General features: G+C 33.3%; 4 protein-coding genes across 9 annotated transcripts; 1 reads left to right on the forward strand and 3 right to left on the reverse strand.

Moving 5' to 3' along the window:
* The first annotated feature begins 3,192 nt into the window (after positions 1 to 3,192).
* LOC100794806 (uncharacterized Rho GTPase-activating protein At5g61530) lies at positions 3,193 to 8,920 on the forward strand. Of its 5 annotated transcripts, none has more exons than XM_003540500.5 (10): positions 3,193 to 3,318; positions 3,602 to 3,722; positions 4,385 to 4,647; positions 5,174 to 5,236; positions 5,321 to 5,339; positions 5,612 to 5,710; positions 5,803 to 5,880; positions 5,966 to 6,210; positions 7,447 to 7,612; positions 8,341 to 8,920. In XM_003540500.5, the coding sequence occupies exons 2-10, from the start codon at positions 3,662 to 3,664 to the stop codon at positions 8,484 to 8,486; spliced, it is 1,140 nt and encodes a 379-aa protein (XP_003540548.1). In that variant the 5' UTR covers positions 3,193 to 3,318; positions 3,602 to 3,661; the 3' UTR covers positions 8,487 to 8,920. The 5 variants fall into 5 exon arrangements, with proteins under 5 accessions (XP_003540548.1, XP_006592979.1, XP_040863610.1 ...); XM_006592916.3 differs by having other exon boundaries at positions 3,313 to 3,372; XM_041007676.1 differs by having other exon boundaries at positions 3,316 to 3,372; positions 5,174 to 5,339.
* A 96-nt stretch (positions 8,921 to 9,016) lies between these two features.
* Positions 9,017 to 11,375, reverse strand: LOC121173231 (transcription factor DUO1). The gene is made up of 3 exons (XM_041007678.1): positions 11,180 to 11,375; positions 10,646 to 10,874; positions 9,017 to 10,006 (listed from the first exon to the last, which is right to left on the reverse strand). The coding sequence occupies exons 1-3, from the start codon at positions 11,368 to 11,370 to the stop codon at positions 9,518 to 9,520; spliced, it is 909 nt and encodes a 302-aa protein (XP_040863612.1). The 5' UTR covers positions 11,371 to 11,375; the 3' UTR covers positions 9,017 to 9,517.
* A 3,465-nt stretch (positions 11,376 to 14,840) lies between these two features.
* LOC102666833 (uncharacterized) lies at positions 14,841 to 19,429 on the reverse strand. The gene is made up of 12 exons (XM_006592918.3): positions 19,287 to 19,429; positions 19,110 to 19,196; positions 18,610 to 18,743; positions 18,018 to 18,076; positions 17,891 to 17,945; positions 17,167 to 17,217; positions 16,837 to 16,876; positions 16,278 to 16,318; positions 16,107 to 16,211; positions 15,820 to 15,867; positions 15,449 to 15,568; positions 14,841 to 15,243 (listed from the first exon to the last, which is right to left on the reverse strand). The coding sequence occupies exons 1-12, from the start codon at positions 19,333 to 19,335 to the stop codon at positions 15,181 to 15,183; spliced, it is 852 nt and encodes a 283-aa protein (XP_006592981.1). The 5' UTR covers positions 19,336 to 19,429; the 3' UTR covers positions 14,841 to 15,180.
* Positions 19,430 to 20,003: 574 nt separating this feature from the next.
* Positions 20,004 to 26,389, reverse strand: LOC100794290 (eukaryotic translation initiation factor 2D). 2 transcript variants are annotated; one of them, XM_003540499.5, is made up of 8 exons: positions 26,118 to 26,389; positions 25,938 to 26,049; positions 25,672 to 25,862; positions 25,237 to 25,331; positions 24,726 to 25,151; positions 24,064 to 24,172; positions 21,902 to 22,547; positions 20,004 to 20,391 (listed from the first exon to the last, which is right to left on the reverse strand). In XM_003540499.5, exons 1-8 carry the CDS (start codon positions 26,250 to 26,252, stop codon positions 20,270 to 20,272), a joined length of 1,836 nt encoding a protein of 611 aa, XP_003540547.1. In that variant the 5' UTR covers positions 26,253 to 26,389; the 3' UTR covers positions 20,004 to 20,269. The 2 variants fall into 2 exon arrangements, with proteins under 2 accessions (XP_003540547.1, XP_006592982.1); XM_006592919.3 differs by having other exon boundaries at positions 25,938 to 26,036; positions 26,118 to 26,260.
* Between the last annotated feature and the right edge of the window lie 220 nt (positions 26,390 to 26,609).

Here is a 26,609-nt window from a genome sequence, read left to right on the forward strand (position 1 = left end):
CCGCCCCAAACTGCGGCTATCAGCAACTGTGTTCTCATCTATATATGAAGCATAGATACAATACAACCATACAATTATTCTTAAATTTTGTAAGATAAGAATCTAGATATGTATAAAACATAATAAATATATATAATTGCAATTCTAAGAATCCAAATTAAGAACATGGTTCTTGGACTTTACTGATACATGTCAGTTACAGTGAAGCAAATGAGCATGGTGCTTCATATAGTCTGAAAAGCCCATCAGGATCAGTTCTGACCGTGTACAAGAACTCTTCTTCTGATCCACCGTTTAGGACTTCACTAATCAATTTTTATGTACATGTGTCCAGGTTCATCAAAGTAGAGCTGTGATTCCGTTCCGAAAGTATGCTTCAGGTCTTGGAGTTTTGTCATAGTAAAGAACCAAATTGCCATCTGGCTGCCAATCATAAAAACTTGTGTGAGATTGACGGGCTCTGAAGCTTTTAGGCTTAGCCAGATTCTAACCAGGCAACATGATACTGAGGCAATAGTGTTATGTTCTGGACGTTGCCACATCCTATGGCCCTTGTGATTGTACACTGCAATTCCTTTGCTTGTCAGGTTCGCTGTGGAACCTGCAGGTTTTGCATACCATATTGGCAAACCAAACAGCAAGCACGGGGATAAGGTCCTGCTTCTCGAATAAAACACTCCCGAAGGTGAAGTCCATGGAGTGATTAGAGAGGAATTTAATCGTACATCACAGTTTGACTTTGAAGTAATAACGCTAAACACAGATGGGAGAATAGGAATGGAGTAAAGTTGAGGAGGCCATTGCTGCGCTCTAATAGCCTTGTCATTCATCAAACAACCTTTATAGCAGGATACATACATACACATTGTCATATTCTCATAGGTACGGACTTGTTCTAGCAACTAGCACAATAACTAACTATTAAGAGTTTAAATCAAAACTTACTAGCAATTAGTTGCTAAGAATCTACCTGGACTTGATCAAAAACACAACATCTTAAATTTACTTTTAATTACCTATTTATCGCACACATACTTATTAATGTGTTACTTAAGTGATTTGGTACTCTTGACAAAATTCCAACATAGACTCCTTGACTTGTTCAATCCTTTCATGAGTCACTTTCAAAGTGTCTCATATCTTCTTGGCAGTTTCACAATCTACCACTTATTATACTAAAAATTGCTTGATGCATACATAAGGAAGTACGAAGTACTTTGCTCTGGAGATTTGAAGATATCTTTGCTTTTCTTTTGAAGTTCATTTTATCTTTCGGCTTTACTTCTGATTCTCCTTCAAAAGTCTTTATTGTGGGAATTTATAAACCTTCTTGGAAAATGCCTCACATGTTTACATCTTAAGACCCCATGAAATACTACACTCTATAGGGCATTATCGTAACTACACCTAAATGTTTAGGAACGTGTAAATTTTAAAACAAACTAATCAGAGTTCATTAGGTGAATATTATAAACATGATTAAAGGTTCTTAATCTAACGGCTTTTAAATTCTCAATACAACAATTACAAAACATATAATGGTGTTGTGGAAAGTTACATCAAATACTCTCATGAAGGCATGGACATATGAAACTAAGCTATGTCCTTCCAGTTTGTGACCTCGAGCTCCATCAGCAAGCACTCCCACCTATATCTTGAAAAAAAAAATAAAGGAATGAGGCATAATGTCTTGGTGAATGCTCTAAGGAATCTGCAGATATTCGACTCTTCTACCCAAGCAACCATGTTATTTATCTCATGGCTTTACCCTCCCAGGTCTCTACCAAATCAGTTATTCAAATGGTCGGATCTTCACCTCTCAATTGGTAGTACTTCTCGTAGACTCCTCTCTCATTCTCACCACTGTTATAAGTTTAACTCTCATTATTATCTTAGGATACTTTTTTACCACAACCCCTCTAGTTGGCTAAACTATTCTTGCTGAGACTTTACCAAATTTCTTTCCTCTTATACTTAGAGTTATCCACTATGATCTAAGACTACTAAAGCTTTAAGATATATACACTCAACTTATGGCATTCCATTCCTCAACTCTCCTTTTACATTAAATTAGGACTTACTGGCCTTCTGCTGTTTTCTTATTCATGACCATCATTTTCCAACTAGTACCTTACAACACTATTATAAGCTATAATCCCTCTCATACCCCTAAGGTACCATAAGGCATTCTCAATTGATGACACACATCTTTCGTCTAATTACTAGACATACATCACATTCTCTATCAAATTAAACTAGAATAATACAAGTTCGTAACATGATCAATTATTCACAATATAGAGATCTCATCAATTCACTTCTCACATTCTCATCCAATATATTAACAATCATGAAATAGAAATATGTTTTACTCATAATTGATTTATAATATATGATTTCACTCATTACCCTATAACGGAATGCATATGCATGTCATGCTCCTCAATCTGTAGTTTATGCTCGTGTCGTAGTGGTACACACACTTATTATCAAGTAGTTCTATAGTACATGTTTAGCAATAAATAAGTGCCACCAACATATTGAAGTCTCTGTTTATTCACTAAAAAGAATCATAAAAATTTATCTTTTAGGAATATATAAACTTATAGTATTTAAGAATAAATAATTTCAATTATAAAAGTTCTAGTGAGAAAGGATGAAGTTCTCCCCATCGAAATGAATATATTTTTCATCAAATTGATTTAAAAATTGATAATTCATACTTGATATTGATTATTGATAACAAGTTAATTTAATCAAGTAATTCGATTAACCTCTTCGAGATATATATATATATATATATATATATATATATTAAAACTTTGCAAAGAAAGAAGAACTATATTTTAAATAACAGTACTTTTAAGAGTTATTCTTCAAAAAGAACATTTTTAAAGAGGTCATTTTTAAATTTTTTAACAATTTATCTTTTTTAATCTATCATTTTTAACTTTATTTTTAAATTTAATTTAATAATTTTAAAATTATTAATAATTAAAAATAACCCTATCATATAATATAATTTTTTATCGTAAATCTAAAATATAATATATTTATTTAAAATATTAATTTGTTAAAAAAATTAATTATAATATAATTTCAAAAATATTTATTTATTAGTTATACAAAATAAATATTAATCTTATATGATAAAAGAATAGTATAAGTATATGATATGACAAAAAAAAGTACCGTTATACTAGTTTGGAGCTACGTTAAGTTGATCCTCGGACTTGGTCAGAGCAGTCCCATTCCTATCTCTGTCAGCTGTTTTTGCTGCCGTCTTTTCTCAAACTTCTCTCTCTCAATAGCAGCAAGGTAAACTTTGATCTGATTCTCTTCTCTCTCTAATTCATTACGGGAATATATAAGGTTTTTCGATCTCTTCCTTTTTTCATCAGATTCTCTTGTTTGCTTTTCGTTTTTTTCAACCCCTAGAGTAGAGGCCTCATCGATTCTCTTCTTTGCCTTTTACTACACAGACTATTTATTGTTGGTGTAATTTCACCAAATTATTTATAAAAGATTTTTGTGTTTGATTGATGATTTTGTTTTTCAACAAATCGATGATCTGTCGTGTCCAAACTTGTCTTTTATGCAGGATCAAGTGAAAACTGATTATTTTCCATTGAGTTTGATTTAGTTCTTAGCTTCTGCTTCGATGCCTTCAATCATGTCACCTCAGTGGCAAGACAAGGCTGCTGGTTTCTTTTCTTCCTCTGGTATTGCTGCGCTTTTCTCTTTTTTTTTTTTATTATTTACTTTGCTACTGTTTGAATAGGGAAATGTTTCTAGGACACCCAATATGCTGAGGTTTTAAATATTGATCACAGTCACGTTGCTGTTTCGTCGTGTTTGTTGATATCGCAGCAAATCACAAATAAATGCGGCCGATATGATTCTAATTGTGGTCACCGACGGTTAAAAGGCCTTGATGTTGTGGCCCAAATCACGGTTGCGGACCGTTTTTTAAAACCTTAAGTCACTTAGAGAGAGAATAAAACAATATAGAAAAGTGATAGATGTAATAGGTATTTGATGTGACAAGAAGAGGGATAGAGACAATTGAAAGGTGTCAATGGAGTGTCCAAGTATCACTACTCTTTTGAATAAAATTCTCCATAAGCACTTACAAAAAAAGAAATTAATAGGAAGATAAAATGAATTAAGCTTCTCCCATAAGTTAAATTAGCTTATGCATGAGTTAAATCAGCTTCTGGAGAAGCTAAATGAGATAAACTTCTATAAATTAGCTTATGCATAAGCTAATTTTAACTTATGAGAGAAACTTAATTCATTTTATTTTCCTATAAGTGCTTATTGCGAAATTAATCCAAATAAAGCCTTTCCGGTCTCTGTTTGTTCCAATATGAGTTTGATGTAGGGGTCAAGCTTAAAGAAGCGAAGGAGTCAGCAGGAACATTCGTTGGTGAGGTCACAAAGGATACAAAGAGTAATGTGGCTGAAGTGGCAGGACGAGTTGGATCGATGGTGAAGAGTCGGTGGGCACTTCTTCAACAGCCATCCACAAGACATGCTGTGCAGGATCGTTTCATATCAGCTGCTGCTACAACTGGTACACTCCTGAGGAGAGGCTTCTCAGGGACAAAGGATAAGGTGGTTGTGGGAAAGTCCAAGGTTGAAGAGGTAATGTAGTTGATAAATTATTTGAGATTGTGATGGATAACTTTTTAGAAAGGGATAAATGGGTAATGAATAGGTTTCATAGTTTTCTCCATTTTGTTCACAAAATTTTGAAAACAAGCAACAGAATGAGCCCTATGTGGCATTTTTGGAAATGATAGCAAAAATGTATCAACTAAAAATGGAAACGAAAAAAAAAAATAAGCACTGTCTTATTCTGGGGATTTTATTTGGGTAAAGGAGGTGCCTTATCCAAAGTGATTCTGGATTATATAATTCTGTCAGTTGTATGTTGGATAGCCTGTGGTTGGGTTGTAGGTTGTTTAAGACTGTTATTCTGGACTTGGTAAATGGATTTTTCTTTTTCTTTTTTTTTTGGTTTTTGTCTCTTGTATCCTTTTCCTTTTTCTATATCTTATCTGCTAGTCAAATGCCACATTATCATTCACAATGTATTTTTGCTGCACCAGTTTGATGCTGATATTCTTTACTTGTCTTTCTGATTTACCATCATGTTCATTTGTTTCAGGTGGCAAAAATAACAGCACAAAAAAGTAAGACTATCTTGACAGATATTGAAAGATGGCAAAAAGTAAATGACATTGGGCTTAACTTTGACCTATTTTTTTACCCTATACATCATCTGCAAAATTCTTACTATAATTTTCTTTTGCAGGGAGTTGCAAGCACTGATGGTAAGTTTCTCAAACTACATGACTGAGAAAGAGAACAGTTCTTTTCATACACACCACAGTCTTTTGCGGGCTATGTAGAATTACTTCCATTGTTCCTGCTGGACATATTGGGATGAATTCCGTTTTGATACTTTAATTATTAGTTGATTATTAAGTTATATAGCAGTGTAGCATTCTTTGTTTGTATGCAGGTTTTTACTTGATATTTAAAATTTGTTTCCTGCCTAATGCCTGTATAATGGTACTTAATTATTCACTTATCTTTACCCCAGTATTTGGAGTTCCTATTGAGGTTACTGTGCAAAGGCAAGATTGCTGCAAACCTATTCCTCAGATATTAATCAATTGTGCAGATTATCTTATAGTTTCAGGTAGCTGTTTCTAGAGTAAGGCTCCACGTCCATGGATCAGTTTATGTTTTATTTTGATCCAATAGTAATTTCATTATATTTAATTTGAGCAGGATTGAACTCGCCACATCTTTTTAAATCTGAAGGGGATAAAAAGGTTATTCACCAGTTGGTTTCCCTATACAACCAAGGTAATTCAATCATTCTTTCAGTAATGGGTATGTTTTTATTATATTTGGATGATGATATACTTGCTACTATTATTGCATGTTGCAGATTCTACTGCTTCAGTACCAGAAGGAACAACTCCTGTTGATGTAGCAGCTCTTGTAAAATATTATCTTGCTAGCCTTCCTGAGCCACTAACCACATTAGAGCTTTATAATGAGATTAGAGGTGCTCGATCCAGTATATATTCCATGAGAAACATACTCAAGAGGCTTTCCAGTGTAAACTACATGACTCTGGAGTTTATAACAGCACTTCTACTCCGTGTTAGCCAGAAGTCACTTCTCAATAAGGTAGGAGTCTTCTCTGCATGGTTTAGTCGAAGTAGGGATGGGTGGGTGGGAGATTGGGTTTCATATGCCTGATGAGCACTTATATTTGTTCATTGAATCTATGCATTTCATTTGTTGTTTTGTTAACGTCATTATCATTTGAAGTTGTTGATTTCCTTTATGATATTTAATTTGTGTCCATATATTAAACCTTGCATTTAACTAAAAGGCATTGCTTTTGACAGTTGAGTTTTTTTTTTTTTTCTTCATTAGCGATCTATAACCCTTTTTTTTTTATTTTCTAAAATTTGTTTTTAGACCCCAACTTACCTTCATATTCTTATTCTGGGTATTCTTAAGTTTGGTTTTTAATTTTGTTGTTTGGTCAATAAATTGTTCAATAGTTCACTAGGTAAATGGAGCATACTGTTGTCCAATATACTTATATTGGAATGATAAATTTTATTATTCATAATGGAACAAGAGTAATCATCAGGGTAAACTATCCACATAGTAAAACAAGAAAAGAAAAAAGATAGAATATGAAAAAGAATAGTCAGCAAAATTCTGGAACCCTTTTTGGCTTTGAATGTCTATCAAAGGTATTGCCTAAAAGAGGAGGTCTAGCCTTTAAAATTGAACATTTATCAGAGGCTTCTAATCGGCCATATTTTTGGCTCTTTAGTTTCTATAAGGAAAAGAGGCACTGAATGCTTTGTGGGTGTGTGCTTAATCAGCTAGTATGAAGTGTATTTGGCTACAGCAAAATGCCAGTCTTTTCACTTTTCAGTTAGTGTATTTTATATTTTTATATTCTTTGGGATAAGATTGTTTCCTAGCTTATTTTGGGCTTTCTGCTGAGGGTTATGTTTGACTTTGTTGTATGATTTGGAGAAGGATTGGAGAGCTTAAATATTTATGTTTCTGTACTTCTTGCTTACTTCTTGAAGGATTTGCTGTGGTCAGTTTCTTGTTCTTTTCTCCTTTTCTAATATTTTTTTCTTCTGCTAATATCACTATTTTCTCCTCTTAATCTAAAAGTAGAAAGGAAACAGCAATATTTTCGTAGATGCATACCTTGCTTTGTTATAGTTAGCTTCTTTCCTCTGTCCCTGCAATATGATCATTTTCATGCTTGCTATTTTTGGTTTCCCATCACTTGGGTGACCATAAAAGCAATGTCATAGTCATTACTTGCTTGTTACTACATACAAATTGGATTTGAGTAGCATGCTCAACATTGTTGATTTTCTCTAGATGGATGCTCGGTGCCTTGCTATGGAAATGGCACCTGTTATTATGTGGCAAAAGGAACGGACACCTGAATTTTATCATCAATATTGGAATCAGATGTCGAAAAGTCCTTCCAAAAAGAGTGTGGATCCACCACCTGGTTCATATACTGCCTGGGACATGCTTGCTGGTAGGCAAAATGATGCTAAAACACGTAAATTTTTTAAGATAACCAAATTAACTTAAAATATAAATTTATTATTGACTATGGCCAAAAGGATGATAACCATGTGGGACATTCCATGAAATCATAATGTAGTCTCTTGGGCAATGGTTATTTTCTAAGTCAAAATGTTCAATGTGCAATAATCTTCACTAAGCATAAGCTTTTATATTGGCCATGTGAAGAGAGGACCAATAAAAGGCCTAATAAGAGGAGTTGATTGCATGAGAGATAACTAGTTGAATAGGGATAGAGTAAGACCATGGGTTAGTCTTCTTTTGTTCCTTGGATTTATATTTCTAGTAATCTTGTTTCTTTAAGAATCTCAATTTTTGAAAATGTTGTAAATATGTTTGGTATGCCTGAATATTCTTAAGGTTAGACAACGTTTCATGGGTATCCAAACTTCAAATCTTGGATTTCCACTTCCTCCCTTGGGAATGTTTTGTTGGGAAATATGGTTTTAAAAAACACCCAGGAATATTAATTTACTGGAAATCTTTTTTAAAAATTCACACCTAACATAGAAAGCTAAGAATAGTGGAAAACTCAATCTCCCTACCAGGCTACCACACACCCCGTAAGAGAAACCATTGAAAATTAATGACCTAAGTTTCGTCTGCAGAAAATAATGCAGATTATAGATTTGTAGGATTCGTGCTGATTGGATTCTTTTCTTGTTTCTTTTGCTGCAGATGATGGTGAAGCCATAGATGCATCATCTCCTATTCCTTTGGATGATGGCACGCCAGTAGACTTTGGTGCAATTGAGGTTGTTCAGTTGCTCATAGAACATCATAATGCAATTTTCACAGATGCAAATGAGACAGTCTGGAAATGAATTGCTTTATTCCTTGTCCTGTATTTATTGGTTGACTTGGATATATTGGACTTGGAATAATTTTTTTACCAATCCAGTCATGAAGATCATTATTAGCAGCTATATTTGAAGTTATCCACAATCATCACGCTGCAGAAAGATGTTGGATATTATTGGTCCAGTTTTAGTGATAATCCCTATCTGATTTTGGATGTCTTGTGCTTATAGGGAAGCGACCAATTTACTTCATAAAGGGGGTAAAAACAGTGACAGTATTGTACAGCTATTAGCCGATTATGTATTGCTTACAGAAATACTTGTCACTAATGTGCTGTGTTATTGTGGTCTTTCGCTTGGATTGATAATGCGATCTTTGTTTATAGTTTACGTAGAGTCATGTATTCATATTCATATAAGGGTCACTTGGTACACCTACTAGTAGAATTTGTCATTTATATCTTGTCCCTGTTTGCAAGAATGCTACGAAAAGGGGTGGAGTGAGCTTGATTGGAGGAGCTACCCAAGTAGATGCTATGATTTTTTTCTTTCAAACTTGGATATTTATAATTTATATTTTACTCTTAGGACCTTAGAATTCAGTGTACTCCCAGTGCCTAATTACTGGAGGATCTTAAAGGCTATTCTGTTCGTATTGCAAATCAATAGGACCGAGAGTATAAAGAAATAAAAGATTCTAAAGACTGTTCCATGTCATGTGTGGTATAACCTGAGGAACACCGATTAGCTTTAATTTGCTATTTAGTTTTTGGTTGATAAAACGAAGTATATATAAAATACAAATACAAAATATAATAAATATGGGAAATACTCAAATGTGCAGGCATTAAGTTTCTCAACTAATTAGATATTGTGCAGCTTGAGTTTTTCCTTGATCAAATCAAGTAACCTGATATAAGTTCATACATTGGCAAATTGGAAACGCGAGTTACAACAATCTAGTATTGACTACATATCAAATGGATGGATGGTACATGTAAACTAGGAGCAAAATGATATCACTGGGCATGACAGTCTAATTAAAAATAAACAGTTCATTGATCTGACGAGGTTGGAATGTGCTCAAAGTATTCAAAAATCTCGCTCGGGAAGTCCTTGAAAAAGCCATTTGAACTTGCACTTTGAGAATTTCCTTCCAATCCAAAAGTTGGCAACCTGGTCCCAAGCTTCTGGCTGCTGCATACACATTCTGAACATTTTTTCTCCTTGAACCCGTCAACAAAAATTGGATCAAAGGGCTCAGGAACAAGGTCCTGGCACTCTGGGAACAGTGGACAGTCCATCAGTGGATCAGGTTCAGGGAGTAGAGGGAAGTTGTACCCTAATGAAGACTCAAACGATGGTACTGTGTGAAGTGGGGTGGCCTCAACCTCAACTGCACTCAGGTAATCATTTTCCAATTGTTGATAGTTTGGTTTTATCAAATCTGGTAGGTTGATCATCTCGAACACTTGAGTGTTTCCCATATAGGAAGTAGAGTAAGATAGAATTTCCTCCACCTGATTGGAACTGCAAGGAGGAACCTGAAATAGACATAGTCACCAAGTTCATGAATTTGTGATCTTTTATGTATTTAATTAATCTTTTCTAAAAGATATAAAAAAAACTTACTACAACAAAATTGTTGAGACATCTAACTTTAAGATAGAACATTTTTCACTTTCCCATTATTTGTAAATTACTGTTGAATGAATATTGGACAACTATGAGTTTATGTTTGGTTTTCTGATTGGGAAGTTTCAAACTTAGTTTAGAGAGTAAATTCATTTTGATGACATGTTTGGTTACCTTCAAAATTACATTTGAACATAAAAAAATTTACTTGAAAACTTAGTTATGTAGAAGACTTGGGTTGTTTTTGCAAACTCAGTTTGATTCAAACTTAAGTTTATAAACTTTAATCCAAACATACATTCAGATTTCAAAAGCGTGTTTTTAAATTTGATTTATCAAAATAAAATAGAGTTATCCGATCTTCATCCAATGGTTACAAAACACTGGATCCATTTCCTCCTACCACTTAATTGTAAGGACTCCCCTAAAACCTAGGTCTCAGGTATCCTTTTATGTTAGACATTGTCTCTAGTAAAGGGTATAGAATGTATAGACACTTGCGCTGGCACACAATATGTTGAAAGTAAAAGGATAATCATGAACCTCACCATTTCTTCCACTTGATTAATATGAGTTTTTCCGTTGTTTTTGTGCGGCTTTGACGTAGGTGGCTTCTGCAACATCCTCTCCAACCTTTTCCTCCTACTGCTCCAGAAGTTTTTCACATCATTGTCGGTTCTCCCTTGCAAATACGTTGCAATTTTGGCCCATTTGTTCCCAAACTGTGCCTGCAATTCTACCACCAACCTTTCCTCCTCTGCTGTAAACTTGCATCCTCTACACATTACAATATTTCGTTATAAAAATTAAGAAACAATCAAAATTAGAAGTAGTAGTAGTACAAACACCAACGATCAGATCGACAAATGTTAGTTTATTAGAATGATAAATTTAGTAAAATAGAGAGGATCCAACCCACCATCTTATCATAGTAACCGAAGTATATACGTACTAAATTTATTATCTTCACATGTTCTTAAAAAACAACAACATAGGATAACACAAGAAATTAAAATGAACGTGCGTTAGTTGCACATAAACATAATTAATTAAAAAGGTGACAGATAGAATGAATGAATTACGTCTTCAAGTTGGGTCTAAGTTTGTTAACCCATCTAAGGCGACAAGATTTTCCTGTTCTGGACAACAAGCCTTTGGATCGAATGGAGCTCCATTCCCGAGGACCATATTTGCTGACGTGTCTCAACAGCACCTCATCTTCATCACTACTCCATGGTCCCTTCTTTATCTCTAGTAACTCTCTTTCCATCATTTCAATTTCAGTAATATGCCTCTTCCTTCGTTCAACCCACCATTTTCATCTATATATCGATTCCTATGGAAAATTTGAAATGGATGGTACGTACTTTTGCTCCTGTGTGGTTAGACTCATGGGTACGCCATGCACCTGCGCACGCGAGAAACGTTACGATGTTTGTTTTCTCATGTTTGTGGCGTGGCAGCAGGTGGATTGATTTGTGTTTTGATCTACGTGGACGCAATGCAGAGGATTGTTGCTCCCCACTTTGCACTTCTGACGGTTTTGACGGTTAGTGGGGAACATGCACAACCCGCCATTTCTTCTCGTTTGAATTAAGATTAAAATTTAAGTTAAAACCATTCATAAATACTATTAACTTGTTGGTCAGAATGTTACTTAAAGAACAAATCCTACAGAAATTGATCATCAATACAATATTATAATTTTTTTATACTATTATCAAATCATAAATTATTAAATGTGATAAAAAAATATTTTTATAATAATTAATTAAAATTATAACATTTTAATAATTACTTAAAACTTTATATGAAGAATAAATTTTAATTGATTAATTAATTGTGTTAAAATCCTTACATTGTATATGAAAGTTAATTTATTTTTATACATAGAAATGATCATCACTGAGTTGTTTATAATATCTGATGAATCATCTTTAACCAATTAAGCTTTTTAATATATATATATATATATATATATATATATATATATATATATATATATATATATATATATATATATATATATATATAATATAAATATTTTTTTATACATATAATTTAATTACAAATCTTCATATATGATTTTTTTTATACTTTTATAATAATTACTTTCAAAGTTATATCAAGAATGATATCTTCAATTTAATTTATGTGCTTGGTATAAAATTCTTTTATACTAGCAATCAATCAAAATTTATGATAGGTATAAAATTTAAAATAATTAGTGTAAAATTAATAAATTTATCATATATGTTACTTGTGATTAGGTGGTGGTATAAATGTGATCATATGTTATAACCTCAATGTGATCATTATACACCAAAACAAGATGATGATAAACGTGATGATAAACAAAATGTTAATAAATATTTTAAGAATTTTATGTGTAAAAGTCTTCACAACTCAATAAATAAGAAATTATGGTAGATGTAACGATTAAGATAATTATGATAAGATTTAATAAAAATTATTATTATTATATATAATAATTTGTATTTGGATAACCAATATAAAAAGTTCTGCATTGTCATATATATATATATAAAGTAGAGTGTATAGACAATATTCATTGTTAATGTTAACTTATAGATATATCTTTTAAGGTATATATATTAAAAAAAATTGAAAAATTTAAATAAATAATATATGAATGGATAAGATAAAGGATTTTTAGTCTATTATTCAATTATAAATTATTATGTATGATAAATTTATTAACTTTTATTCATAACACCTTAAAAGTCATAAAATAAATAATAATGTAAAAACATTTAAGTTGATTGTACATATCTATTAAACTTCATATTTTAAAATGAAAATAAAGTTATTTTACTTCAAAAATAAATTATTAATCTATGTGAATAGAGTAGTTGGTTTCTTTAAATAAAGTTAAGATATAAAAAATAACTTCATATATAATCTGATTATATATATAGAAACAAAAATTTAGAACATGATTTTATACTAATTATTAATATTTTATATCTGTGGGGAGGAAAAATGATATTTTCTCCTATGGTGTGTTTGGAGTAGTAATAATGTCATGTTGTTTGACTTTGGTTTGCTTGAAGAATCTTAGAAAACCGCTAGACACGAACTTATCAGTGGCGGAATACATACATGATCCTATTTAGAGGTAAGGGATAAGTTTATCACAATTGAGGTTAGAATGAACACATGAAGGGATCTTTAGACGATCAAATTGGAGTTTATTTTAGGATGTATATTGTATTATAATTCTTTTTGTATGATTATAATTACGAGATTGTTGTGTTTGACGGGTCAATTGAAATCCTGATGCGAATTGATTGATAAAATTGAGTGCTCTTGGTGTTTTTTGTGTTTTTGAACATATGATTTTGATTTTGATATGATTATGTGAAATTGTTTAGGGGTTTTACTCCCCATGTTGTGAGAAGCATTTTTGTATAATTCGTTTGCGTTTTAGAGAAGATTTACTAGATTAGTGTGATAAATTGTTATATTGGGATCATGAAATTGTGATTGAGATTTTGAGTAAGTGATAAATTGAATATGTGATGAATTGTAAGATACATGTGTGCATTGAGTTGGGAGCTATGAACCGTATAATCACACAACTGTAAGATCATTTAAGGGCGACAAGTTAATGCGAAACGAGTATTATGATGAAATTCACTATGGGAACCTGACGAGTTTAATCATATTGAGGCGCGACGAGTTAAAATCATTTTGAGAAAAATTAAGAAGTCATGTGTTTTGTACAGTTCATAGATAAAGTCTGTGTGTTAAAATGTTTTTTGAGTTGGAGCTGAATCAGGAAGAAGAAACCCTGGCAGACTCTTCAAAGTCTATGCCTTAGGGGGTAAATACATTTGGTTTGAGTGTTCTTTTAAGCCTATGTCAATTCCACATGGTTGGAGCATTCTTGCAAAACAGCGGGACCCTAGTTGGTCTCCCTATGATTTTACCTAATGAGAGTGACTTTACTTACTTTTCAATGTGTGGTTTGTCTTGTCATGTACGCCTGAGTGTCTGACGAGATTTTTCACTGACATGTATATTTGTTGCATAATGCTTGTGTATTGATTGATATTGATTGGTGGAGTGATATTGTGTTTTGATCCTTGAGTACGTGAATGATGTGAAAATATGTTAGACGAGTAGTGTTGAGATGTGATGTTACGTGATAAGTGATAGGATGACGTGAATTGTGTTTAAGTTAAGTTTTATTTCATTTATATGATATGTATATATATGTTGTCTTGTTTTTCTCTATTAGGAATATGAATGTGATAACTCATTTCCCGTGTACTGTTTGTGTTTGGATCATGTGATGATCTCGAACTTTATGATCATGAAAACAGATGGTTAGGTGGATAACTTTTAAAAAAATTCGTTCTAAAAGAAACTAGGACACAATGCTATGATAGGATGTGATATTGGAACATGAGTTTCTATATTAATTGTATGAAGTTCTAGACATGTAATTTTTATCATTTTTGTTTCACATGTTGAGTCTTTAGTTCATTCTCTAGAGTTTTGGATGATTTTGTTTTGAGCTGAATATGTTTTCATACCCTTAATTGATAAGTTTTTAATTTGGTGATAAACGTGAATATGAGTCTATTACCCACGTAAACTCCTTTATGTTTATTGAATAAAATTATTTTATGTAATTTCATATTTTCATGTATTTTATTATATAAATATGATATCAGAATAGAGGGTATCACAACATATTTCATATAGACTCTGATATCACATAAAAACATAAGCAGTATATTGTCTCCAAAATCCAAATGCCATTCAAATAGCTACTCATCCAATATCAACCATGGTACCAGCATATTGAAGTGAATTATCACTATATTTGTCAAGTTGTAGATACTACTTGGGTCATTTATCTTTCACATGTTTCCACAACTTTGCAAATGGCTGATATGTCTACCAAGTCTCTCCCTAGACAATTTCATCAGTTTCTTGTTCACAAATTGATGCTTCTTGATTAACCAGCATCAATTTGAGGGGGGATGTTACCATATAAAACTCTAACTCATTTTGTACAGATGTTTCTTTTGGGATTGAATGGTTGTAAGTATTACATATTTACTGCAACTGTGTATTCCTCTCCACAAGCACATTTTACCACATGGCGAATTTGCTGTAGAATCAGAGGCATATCCATGAGTGCAAGGGAAACAATTAGAGGAAAATTAAAACATAGGTTTGATTTTTATATAAGATACTGATAAATTTAATTGAATATTGTCTCTTGATTATTCCTATTTGATAGCGACACCATGCTATTTCCAGATAACTATTTTAAGTACCTTGTAAAATTTTCCTGTGGATTTAACTTATTTTACCTCGAGTTTCTCAACTTGTTTCTCTAGAGATTGCAAGTATTCAGCTTCTCCTGCTTTGTCTGAAATAAGGGCTGTACATTCCTCTTCAAGAGCAGTTATATCTGCTGCTTTTAGCTCAGGCTAGCATAGCTCATTCATTAGAATAAAATAATTTACAAAATCATTGATTAAAAGCCACAAATTTATTGCTTGTCCAACTAAGAGGAGAAAAGAAAGTAGCTTGCAATCAAAGATCTAATGTAAAACAATATACAGGGAAATACATATATATAAAATGGAAATGTTTTCCACTCAACCATCCTAATAGAGGAAAATTATGATAATCACAAAATTCTTAATAATTCTTTCAGAATAACAAACTAACAACCAACCTTAAACTCATTTTCTCTGCACTTCACATCCTCAATAGCCCGTTTTATCTAGAGACAAAAAAGAAATAATAGTAAGTAGCAAATAAAGTATACAGAAAATATAAATATATTAGTGTATTATAGATCTAAATCTTCCCATTCATATTATACTGAATTTTAGTTTCTAGAATGAATGAAATGTTTCATTATATGCTATAAAAAAAATTACACAAACCAAAAATAACTTAAACAACCATAAACTTGAGTTATTTATACTTCACAACCTAAAAATGATGCAGATAACTGACCTTGTTGTTCTCTGTAAGAACTTTGGCTTTCAGAGCAAGAATCCCATCAAGGGTTGCTTTAGCATTATCCAATTCAATTATTAAATCCTTCCTTACATCACTCCCCTGTCAAACAAAGATAAATTACCAGATTCCAACTTCATGTAATATACATTGATGAAAGTAGTCTACCATGTTATCCATGACAAGGTTACCATCTGCACCATCCTTCCCTGCAAGTTAAAATTATGAAAAGAAAGCTAGGATATCAAATTTAGTTTTACAAAATGGATTATAAAATGTCTGCAAGTTTAATAGCAAAAAATAAAAAATGGACTTTTGATTCAGTGTTCAGCCTTGACAAAACCAAGGTACTCATTACAGATTTTGTTACAGTGAGCATTCACGGGGTGATTTTAGTTGAACTCAGACGGCTGTGCCAAATTCCCCTGGTTCTCAATTTGAGAAATTAAATCAAGCCATGCTATCTTAATTCTCATGGAACCAGTCCAACAATGCAACAGACAGTCATAACTCAAATGCCTCTTAAAATACATAAACATTGTATTGATCATTCATTGCTATTAAATTCGTGATAAGTTATTTGAAATGGTTATTACTCTCTTTTTTTAATTTAGCTTTGATGAATGGAAGCAAAGAAATAGATCCTCCTGAAATCGTTGGCAGAGTTTAAGGAGTCATTTTAAGTAAGACTGTGTGTAAAACATCACACTAAAGTTTAGAGCCATGCCTTCAACTTTACTTCGTTGCCCAGCAGCCTTTTCTGTAACCTGCATAAATTCAAATGGAAGTGACAAGGAAAGACTTGTCACAAAAGTAGATAAATTAAATAAATAAAACCTGAGAATCAGAGGAAGTTTTCTTTGCTTTATTCTTCCTTTTAGTCAATAATTTATTGGACAAAGTTATATTATTTCCCAGTAAACAATTAAGCTCAAGAAGTTTTTTCAAATGCATACCAAGGAGTGAAGGACTCTTATTTTCAGAGGAACTAAAGGATATATATGGGTATTCCTGATAAACGGTTTAAAGTTATTCGTACGAATAAGAAAAGGCATACCAAATCACGCTTTTTCCGTTCCCTGCTAATCTTTTTAGAATTGTTCCATTCCTGCCAAAGATTTATTTTCAGTACAAAGTCGCAACAAACTGAATGAAAGAACGCGCATGAAAAATGAAAGCAGAGCTGGTAACAGGATAGAATTAATGGGACAAGGATGCTGGAAAAATAGATTTACTCAGTGAATAAAAAGTAATCCCTCCGGATTTGAATATAATTAAAAATAAACTAACATCATGGGAATCAAAAGAATCATAGGAAATAAAATCTGAATTAAATAAATAATATTTTTGGGATGATTTCATTAAGGAAAATGCTAATTAGTGCCTTAATGAATTAAAAATGGAATGTTTTTTTTTTTTTGCTGAAGTGGAAAGTTTTCCATTGGAAGTGTAGCAGTGCATTTTCTATTTAATAAAAACTTTTTGATTTATTTGCACACTTTACCTCACCCTACAACCTGAAACACCCAAATGGAACTCTATTTAGAGTAGTTGATTGTCTTGTTCAGGGGTGTAGTGTAATTTTGAGTCAAAAACAGAGAAGCCATTCTTCCATGCAGAACATGTATGTATTTCAAATGGAATTATTTCCCAAACACAACAACCGCTCTGATGTCAACATTTGTTGCTAATTGTTCTCTTGTTCACAGATATCACTTCCTGCATTGAGCCTGCGCTCCAAAGGTCACACACCAATAAAACAAAGAAGAATGAAAGCAAACCTGTTGCTTCTGTAATTTGGCATTCATGTCCTCCGCAACCTTGTTATAGTAGGCTCTGAAAGAGTAAAACAATTTAGATGAATACCCATCAAATGTGCAAGATTATTCTCCCAGTATCTTCAGTTACCTCTTCTCTGAAAGTTTGGCAGCTAACCCAACTCTCTCTTGCTGAATAAGCTCCAAAGTCTGTTATCGAGCATCAAGGACAACAACACAGCTCAAGGCATCAAATATGGAGTGTGTGTGTCAAAACAAGAAACAAGGTCTAAATTCTTCATAACCAATCCTAAAGCCCCATATAGATTTATCAAGTTTTCACCTCACATCCCCACATTAACTCTAGACTTAATCTGGAAAGCGCAACTTTCAATTTAAAATTATTTTTACTACTTTGTTGCAAGTATACATTTCTAGCAACCACATTTGAGTTTTGTGTACAAAGTTAATGCATGCAAGTGTAACGGGGTATCACTTAACATGTAGATGAAATAAAATTTATGCAGGCATAACATTATCACTAGTAGTACAATAATAACAAATTAACAATGAACATATCACGCTTTCCACTAGAGCAAGACCATTGATCACAACGGAGAAAAGACTAAAGAGGTAGTTCAATTATAAAAAAATGTGTTCGAATGCATTCACATTTAAGCTGCAGTGGTCAGTTTGAAATTACAGATGCAAAGTTTCATGCTATGGAACCAATTGAATTAGACCTGGGAGAGTTTGGTTGTGTCAGACTCCAAAGTGGCAATCCTTTTCTGTTTATCCAATATCTTTGAGCAAATCTCACCCTTTGCCGCCTTCATCTTTTCGGTGTCTTCATTGAGTTTCGTAATTCCAGATTTTGCTGCACATTTAAAAAGCATGGCCATAGGTCCTTCAGTTCAGAGTTTATAAATAAGAGTAAATAATGTATGTAATGACACTAAAAAAAACATTATCCCGTCATCCAATCGTACTTTTATCAACTTATAAACATATCTATACTTAATCACACACTAAAACAAATTTCTATTCAATGATACATTCATGTGTATAAATGATTTATGAATAAATTTAAATTTAAATCTCCTTAAAATGAAATTTAATTTTAATATGCACTAGTAGTTAGCTTAAAAATCATGTCATCAATGATTTTTTATTGACTGAAAAAGTGCATAGAAATTAAAATCAATAAATAAAATAACATGAAAACTTAAAGGCAAGAGCTGACCAAATTGGAAGTCGTTTTCCAAAGTGCGAATGTTGGTCAATTGCATTTCCTCTTCGACCGAAATCTTCGCCGCTTCATCCTCCACATCTGAATTCATGTTCAGTTATTTTGCGTTTTCAGAATTCAGATCGATTGAAAATTTTAAATAAAGAGGCTGTGAAATGAACTCGCAAGTACCGTTCATTTGAAAGCGCAGAGCCTTCATGTGCTGCAAGTACTCCTCCATCTTCCTCCACGATCAGAGAAACGAATTTCGCGCTGAAAAGAAAACCGTTTATATAAGCGTTTTTGGAGGGGAAAGGGTGTTTATAGCATTTTCGGATTAAGTTATTTAATGAAAATCATTTTTATTTTTATTTTTTAACACATATATTAGCATAATTGTGAAATTAATCATCAAATTAAAAATGATAGTTAGTGAAAACTTTTTTCATGATTCCGACCTCACTTTTCAAGTATAATTTACTTCGAGAGAGAATATACTTTTAATTTGATCAATTACTGTGAAAAAAATTCCAACTTCTGAGGTTTTATATAAAAATTGCAAACCCATCCTTTATTTTGATTTGTTCCTATAAAAAAATATATTGCGTTAATTTAAAAGGGTAAATAGTTATATTACAAATATGTATTCATTTAAAATGTTTACTAGTCATTGATAATTAATAACCTCGCGAGGTTTTGGTTCCAGTAGAAAATTTTCCTTTCCCACAAAACAATTATTCTATTACCAAATAATTAAAATATGATAGTTAAGTTCATCAGGTTTTAACTCTAACAAAAGAAAAATAGAATAATCACCAAACACGGAAATCAAAATGCGTATCCTATATTTTTAAGAAATGACGCATCGTATCCATGCATCATAGAGTCTATTGCTTTCGTATAGTGAGAAAGTGTGAATGCTGCCTCAACTGATCGGAATGGTGATTTCCTCCATTCAGAGTTTAACAATAAACTTGAAAACAACAATTTTTTGAATTGGAAAGAACATTTTGTGCTTTGTCCATTCCTTTCATTGCTCACTCCTTTTATATTCAACTCAACCCAATAAACCAGTGTAAGAAAAGTACAGAACATACACATCTCTCGGCATCTAAGTAAAGCACTCCCATCAGCGTTACATAATAAAAAAAACACACACACACATTGTATGTAGCTCATTTCTTGGTTTTATCAAGAACTTCAATGTATCTCTTTGGAACTCCATATTGTTCAATCAAATGCCTAGCTAAGTCATCGATAACTCCTCCTTGAACCAAAACCTCATGCCCTTTCTTACCTGCAAACAAATGCTTTAGAATTTTAGATAGATAATATAATAAACTTATAGTATCATTTTATTATTTTTAACTAGAAAGTCAGAACCATGAATGTTGAAGGGTGTAGTCGTCACATCTTCCCCAATCCATTTTCCAACCAAAATTTTGATGAAATAAACAAGGAAATGTATACACTCGCTGTTAGTTCACCTTATTCCTACTCTGCTAACACAGAAGGATGAAAAGAATATGTAAGAGCAAATAAAAGAACATTAAGATTTTACCCAAGCAAACCTAATCCCTGGTTTTGTGTTGAGTTTGTTACATTCAGAAGGAAACTGACACATTTATCAAAATAGACCTATGAACTCAGAAGAGATCATAATGGTCAGTGGTCACACTTACTGCACAAGCTCCCCCACAAATACCATATTAAATCAGCTTAGTTTCCCATGCAAGCCTAATCCCTGGTTTTGTGTTGAGTTTGTTACATTGAGAAGGAAACTGACATTTATCAAAATAGATCTATAAACTCAAAAGAGATCATAGTGGTCAGTGGTCACACTTACTGCATAAGCTCCCCCCACAAGTACCATTACTAAATCAGTTTAGTTTCCCATATGAGCCTTTACTATCTACCCTCCAATAGCCAACTTCGGCTTGCAACAGAAAATAAATACCCTCAAACTGTCATTTTTCTTTATTTACAAGAATCCATATGATAATGAGTAATGAAATATATAGAATTAAATATACCCACCTGGGATTACAAAGCAAATACAGACCGTACCACTTCAATGATTTTAATATTATTTATGATACATGAGAATCCACACAACCAGGTTTTAGGGAAAACGCACTTTGCAATAGTTCCCCAATCAATTATATTTTTCATATTAATCAAAATTCAATTTGTTTCTTTATAAATAAATAAATCCTTTGGTGGTATAATTCCTTTATTTCCTTGTTTCCTCATTATTCATTAGTATGTTAGCTCATACATATTACCATTAAAATGTTTGTTAATGTGAAAAAGAATGACTATCTGACTTATCAGAAGGCAAGACCAACATAAAGAAAAGTAAGAAGATCTAACAGCTGGGGACTATACATCAGAGATTTGATATCTTTTCTCTTTCCACCTTTGAGACCAAAATGTAGTTTTATAATTTCAGGTATCGGCATTTTATCAACCACGGAGAGATAAAACCAAAATATATATTCTATATGAATGCTGAAGACTAAACAACAGAAATTTGATGTCTTTCCCTTTCCACCTTTGAGACCAAAATGTAGTTCTATATTCTCTATTATCAACCATGGAAAGATAAAATCAAAACATATATTCTATATGAATGCAGATATATTAATCAGACACCACAATATGAGATTGGGTTTAAACAAAGAAAAACAACATGTAGCAGACATTAGGAACAAAGACATTCATATGCTCGTAAGTCCCATATTTCTTGAGGATAACAAAGCGCACGCCAAAATAAAACTTGTAATTTCAATGCAACCAAGAAATACCTGGTAGTTCTGCAACAGTGGTACTGCAAGCAAACTTCTTCTGCAGTTCTGATGCCAATGCTTCAGCATCTATAAGAAAAGATTCCATACCAGAGAGTTTGGTTACCTTCTTGTTGCCTTGCCGGCGTTCTGTCAATAACTGAATTGTTTTAAGTGCACCTTTACAAACTACAGATTCATTCCCTCTTGTCACAACATGGTGAGGCTGCATACGGCTCACAAATGTTGATCCTAAATCCTTCTTGTGAATTTCTGTAGGATATGTTGTTCCTTTTTTAATAGCCCCCTTGAACAGTGCATCACATAATATTACATCAAGAACCACAACGGATTTATTTGTTGGTTTCACAAGATTTTCTTTTTCAACATATTTGAAGACAATATCAGTAGCTTCAGAAGCACTAAAAAGTTTCCCCGTGTCAGCTCCTACAGGTGAAAATATGGAATTGACATGTACACTTGGCTTGTAGATTTCAGCCACTTCAAGAGTTTTGGATGAACGAATTTCATTGGCAGACTGAACACTGTGTTGCTCACTTTTCTCCACTCGCCTTTTTTCAGGCTTAAAGGATGAATAATCAGCATGTTTTCGGTTTACTGAAAATAGCATTACTTCCTCTTTGTGCTTATCTTCTTTCACTGATATCTGTACAAATATGAATATATATGAAAAAAGAATCAGAAACAGCATTGCAGAAAGTTTTACTCGTAGAAGACAAATGATCAAAAGGACCACACAGTAAAAATTGAAAACATCAATACATTTTGTTCATGATAAAATAGACATATAATTATCATGCATAATTTAGTCTTGTGTTTGCCCCATGATGCAACTTATTTCACAAGAATACATGGATAAACTTTCACTATCTTAGAATGTGGGTTTAGGCCTAATTGCCCCTCACTGAAATATACTATCTTGGTCATATCTCTAGCCAATGTGGGATTTGGATTTTTTCCAATACAACCCTTTATGCCCAACACTTTTAGGCTTGGTGCATGGATAACAAGGTTAGTGGTCCTTTAAATGGATCTAGGATAGGCTCTAATACCAACTTAGAATGTGGGTTTGAACCTAACTCAACCCCAAAAGTTAATTCATAGGGTGAAGGTTGCTCCCCACTTATATACTATATCTTGGCACTATCTCTAGCCGATATGGTATTTGAGTTTTTCCCAAAACACCCCCTCACATCCAAGCACTTTTGGACTTGGTGGATGTTCCGTTAATGGATCTAGGATAGACTCTGATACTATCTTAGAAAATGGATTTTGGCCCACTCAACCCCAACAACTAGCTCATAGGGTGAGGGTTGCTCCTCACTTAAATATTCTATCTTGGTCGTATTTGAGACTTGGGTTTTTCCTAATAAACTACATTAATAGTCTTGAAAATTTCCAATGCCTAGTCAACCTTGAATACATTAAAAAGGCAACATTATAAGAAACATCCCAAATTGAGAATCATTCCTTGAGTTGATTTCAGCAGAGATCCCTTTCAAAAGCAATTCATTCACCAAAAACTTCAAAAAAAAAAGCTTGTAAGACAGGAAAATTTAGAATGTTGAATCCCCATTTTTCTATCCAATCTTTTCTCATGGTCAGTGTTGTTAAATAGCGGCCATGGCGGAATGGTGTGGCAGAGTTTTTGCCAACCGCCAAAGGCAGTTTATGAAGGAAAACCCACCATAAGGTGCAATGGCATGCTTATATGGCGGATTTTCGGCCTTCTGCCATGTTCCGCCATCCAACATTAATAACACTGCTCATGGTCATAAATTTGGATAATGCTGATTGTTATATATACTTCCAATTAATATTTGCATCTCCTATCTCCATTCCAATTCTTCATGAAACAAATCTACAACAGAAAAATGTTGTCAAACTTATTTCTTTACCATAGTGCCTCAGCTTACATATCTAACATGCTAAGAGGTTACTCATCTAAAGAGATAAAAAAAGTGTCAGAATGCTTCGTTAAAGAGTGCATCCTGACAGAAGAAAACATAAGGGCAATGCACTCTGGCAGAGACCTACTTCGGCACATTCTAGATTCTAATTTTATAATTCATTTAACAATTTAAGGATTTTCCAGTCAATATCAGCAAGCTTCTATTACTATTATACTCATCCAAGTAAAAAGAAAGCAGTAGCCGACAAACCAAGCCAGAGGTGGATTTTGCTTGTAACCACTTTGATAACTTTTTGTAGGAAGATTTCTTGATATTTAAAGTGATTCCTGAAGGCCTACATGGCAATACATGGTTTGACCTGCAATGCCCAAAAACATAATTATTAGATTCCTGAAGTCAGTTGGTATATTATTATTTAATACAAACTGAAATGAATTTAAGTCCGAAAAAAATGTTGAATACAAATGACAAAGCACTTGAATAATCACCAAATATATTATGCTGTCCTCAAATGACAATAACTTGATTAAATGGAAAGTTATTTATTATAACTTAATTGAAATAGTTTTCTTTCACACACTAACACTTTTGACCCTCGGCTAAAATCTTTTCAAATAGATATTCACTGTTTATTTCTTCAGCACTGATGCCCAGAGCTAAATTTTCAAATTTAGCTTAAATTCCCTGCTCAGAATAAAAATTGAGATCTTGAAAAATCACTACCAAGTTTTCATGATCTCATCCAATTGAAAGTGAACTCCACAGAGATCATATTTTGGTGCCATTGTTAAATCTCTAAGCTACACTACTTAATTGTCAACTGAAATTCATGGTTTGCTAGATTCTTTGGCCAATCTATTTCAAATGGTTCAACTAGGTCAACCAAGAGAAAAAGAGGGAGAAAATTCCACCATAGCGTGCTTCCAGGCAAGGGAAGGTCTTTGTCCTTCACTGTTGTGTGCAAAGCTTGTAGAAGGCACTTATCTAACAAGGAATCTACATCTGCAGTTGATAGAGTCAGTTGGTCATCTTGGTCATTAGCAGAGACAGTATCCGGTAACTTCAAATCAGCCACGCCTTCAGTTACTTCAGCTGTGGTATCATTTTCATCGCCATTTGGTGTTGCCAATGCAGGGGCAGAATCAGTTTGCAACTCATTTACATCCAGAGATTCCTCCGATCCATCACTTTTTGGGTTTTTCTGCTGATCAATTGATGTCTCACCAGCAACCTCAGTCAAATCAGAATCATGAGAAGCTTGTAACAAAGAAGGATCCTCAAAGACAACATCTTCGAAAAAACCTGCATTAGGCACGCAACGGCCCTCGGCAGTTTCCCTGCAAATCCAATGAGGCAGATTGATTCAATTTGTTTACTTGTACTGAATAAAAGGATCACCAGGCAGTCTCTAGCTAAACTTGCCAAAGCAAATCACGATAGCAATGAGTTATTCTCAGTGCCTTTCCACGTAATCCAGCTTTTAATGCTTCAGCGCTGCTCATTGTGGTACTCCCAACCTTCAAGAGAAGCAATGAATTTTGAGCTGACATGCAACCTATGGAAATTTTGATGATAGAAACAAATACAAATTTTAAAGGCAAATGCTAACCAGTGCCCTTGGTTAGCAAGACCCAATATTAAATAGTGCATGCACTGACAATGTAAAGCATTTTTTATATTGCCATCAAATCCAACCACAAACAGCCATCTATAGTAAGTTTGTTAACTTTTACAATAGCTCCCTTAAAAACCTGACGATTGGTTTCTGATTGGTTAACAATATAAATTTGTCTTTACGTTGACAATGCATAGAAATTAAACTCGATACAATACGAAGAAGCAATGTGCGTTACGTACTGCGATGGGAGCAGGATTTCCAGGTACCTTGGCGGCCCAAGGTTCCCCAGCCCGAAAGGAAGGAAGACCATCAGGAGGCACAATTATACCAGGGAACATCAAGTCTGCTCCTCCGATAACGAACCGGGATACCTCGCCACCCTTCAGCACGAAAACTGGCAGTAGCTCAGGGACCATCCACAGTGCATAAACTGCATCCAATCATCTTACTAATTATTATTAGAACTCAGTCATAATTTTTTAGCAAAAAGAAATGGAAGCAAAACCTGTAGGAAAAATGTCTGAGCCGCGGCCATCAACATCGAAAAACATTGGAAAGCCTCCCTCCACAGCATATACATGGACGCGGTTTTGAAGCTTGGCTACTGTAATCTCAGCCTGTTTAATTCTTCAGTGTGTGTGTATATGAAAACAAAGAAACATGAATGAATCGATGAGTTATTTACCTTGGGAGGAAGCAAGGCATCTAAGTCGGAATCAGAAACCCTTTGGAATTTTTGCTTAATGCTTCGTCTCAGCTTCTTCCTGTCCGCACCAGACAACCTCTGGTGAGATTTCGCCTCCACCGCCTTCTTAAACATTCTCTCACTCACTTCTCTTCTGTCTTCTGTGCATCAGAGGACACGCTAAGTTTTCCCCATTGTTTTTTTATTTTTCTTTGCTTATTTTGTTTCTGAACATGTAATGCCATATGAAAATACACAATTAAATTTAGTATTTGTCAAAATGATAGTGAATCTGGTCATCTCTATTTGCCGTGACATGTTTGTCATATAATTTATTTTTTATACAAAATTTTGTCCTATTAAACAGCACAACTAATATATTTAATAGTATATTGTGATATTACAATTTGAAAACATATGCGACAAAATTTCGTTAATAAACTTCTAAATTAAATTAAGTCTAAAAAAAATACTCATTTTATATAACATATA

The sequence above is a fragment of the Glycine max genome, chromosome 12 (assembly GCF_000004515.6).
Source record: "Glycine max cultivar Williams 82 chromosome 12, Glycine_max_v4.0, whole genome shotgun sequence".
Classification (NCBI taxonomy): Eukaryota; Viridiplantae; Streptophyta; class Magnoliopsida; order Fabales; family Fabaceae; genus Glycine; species Glycine max.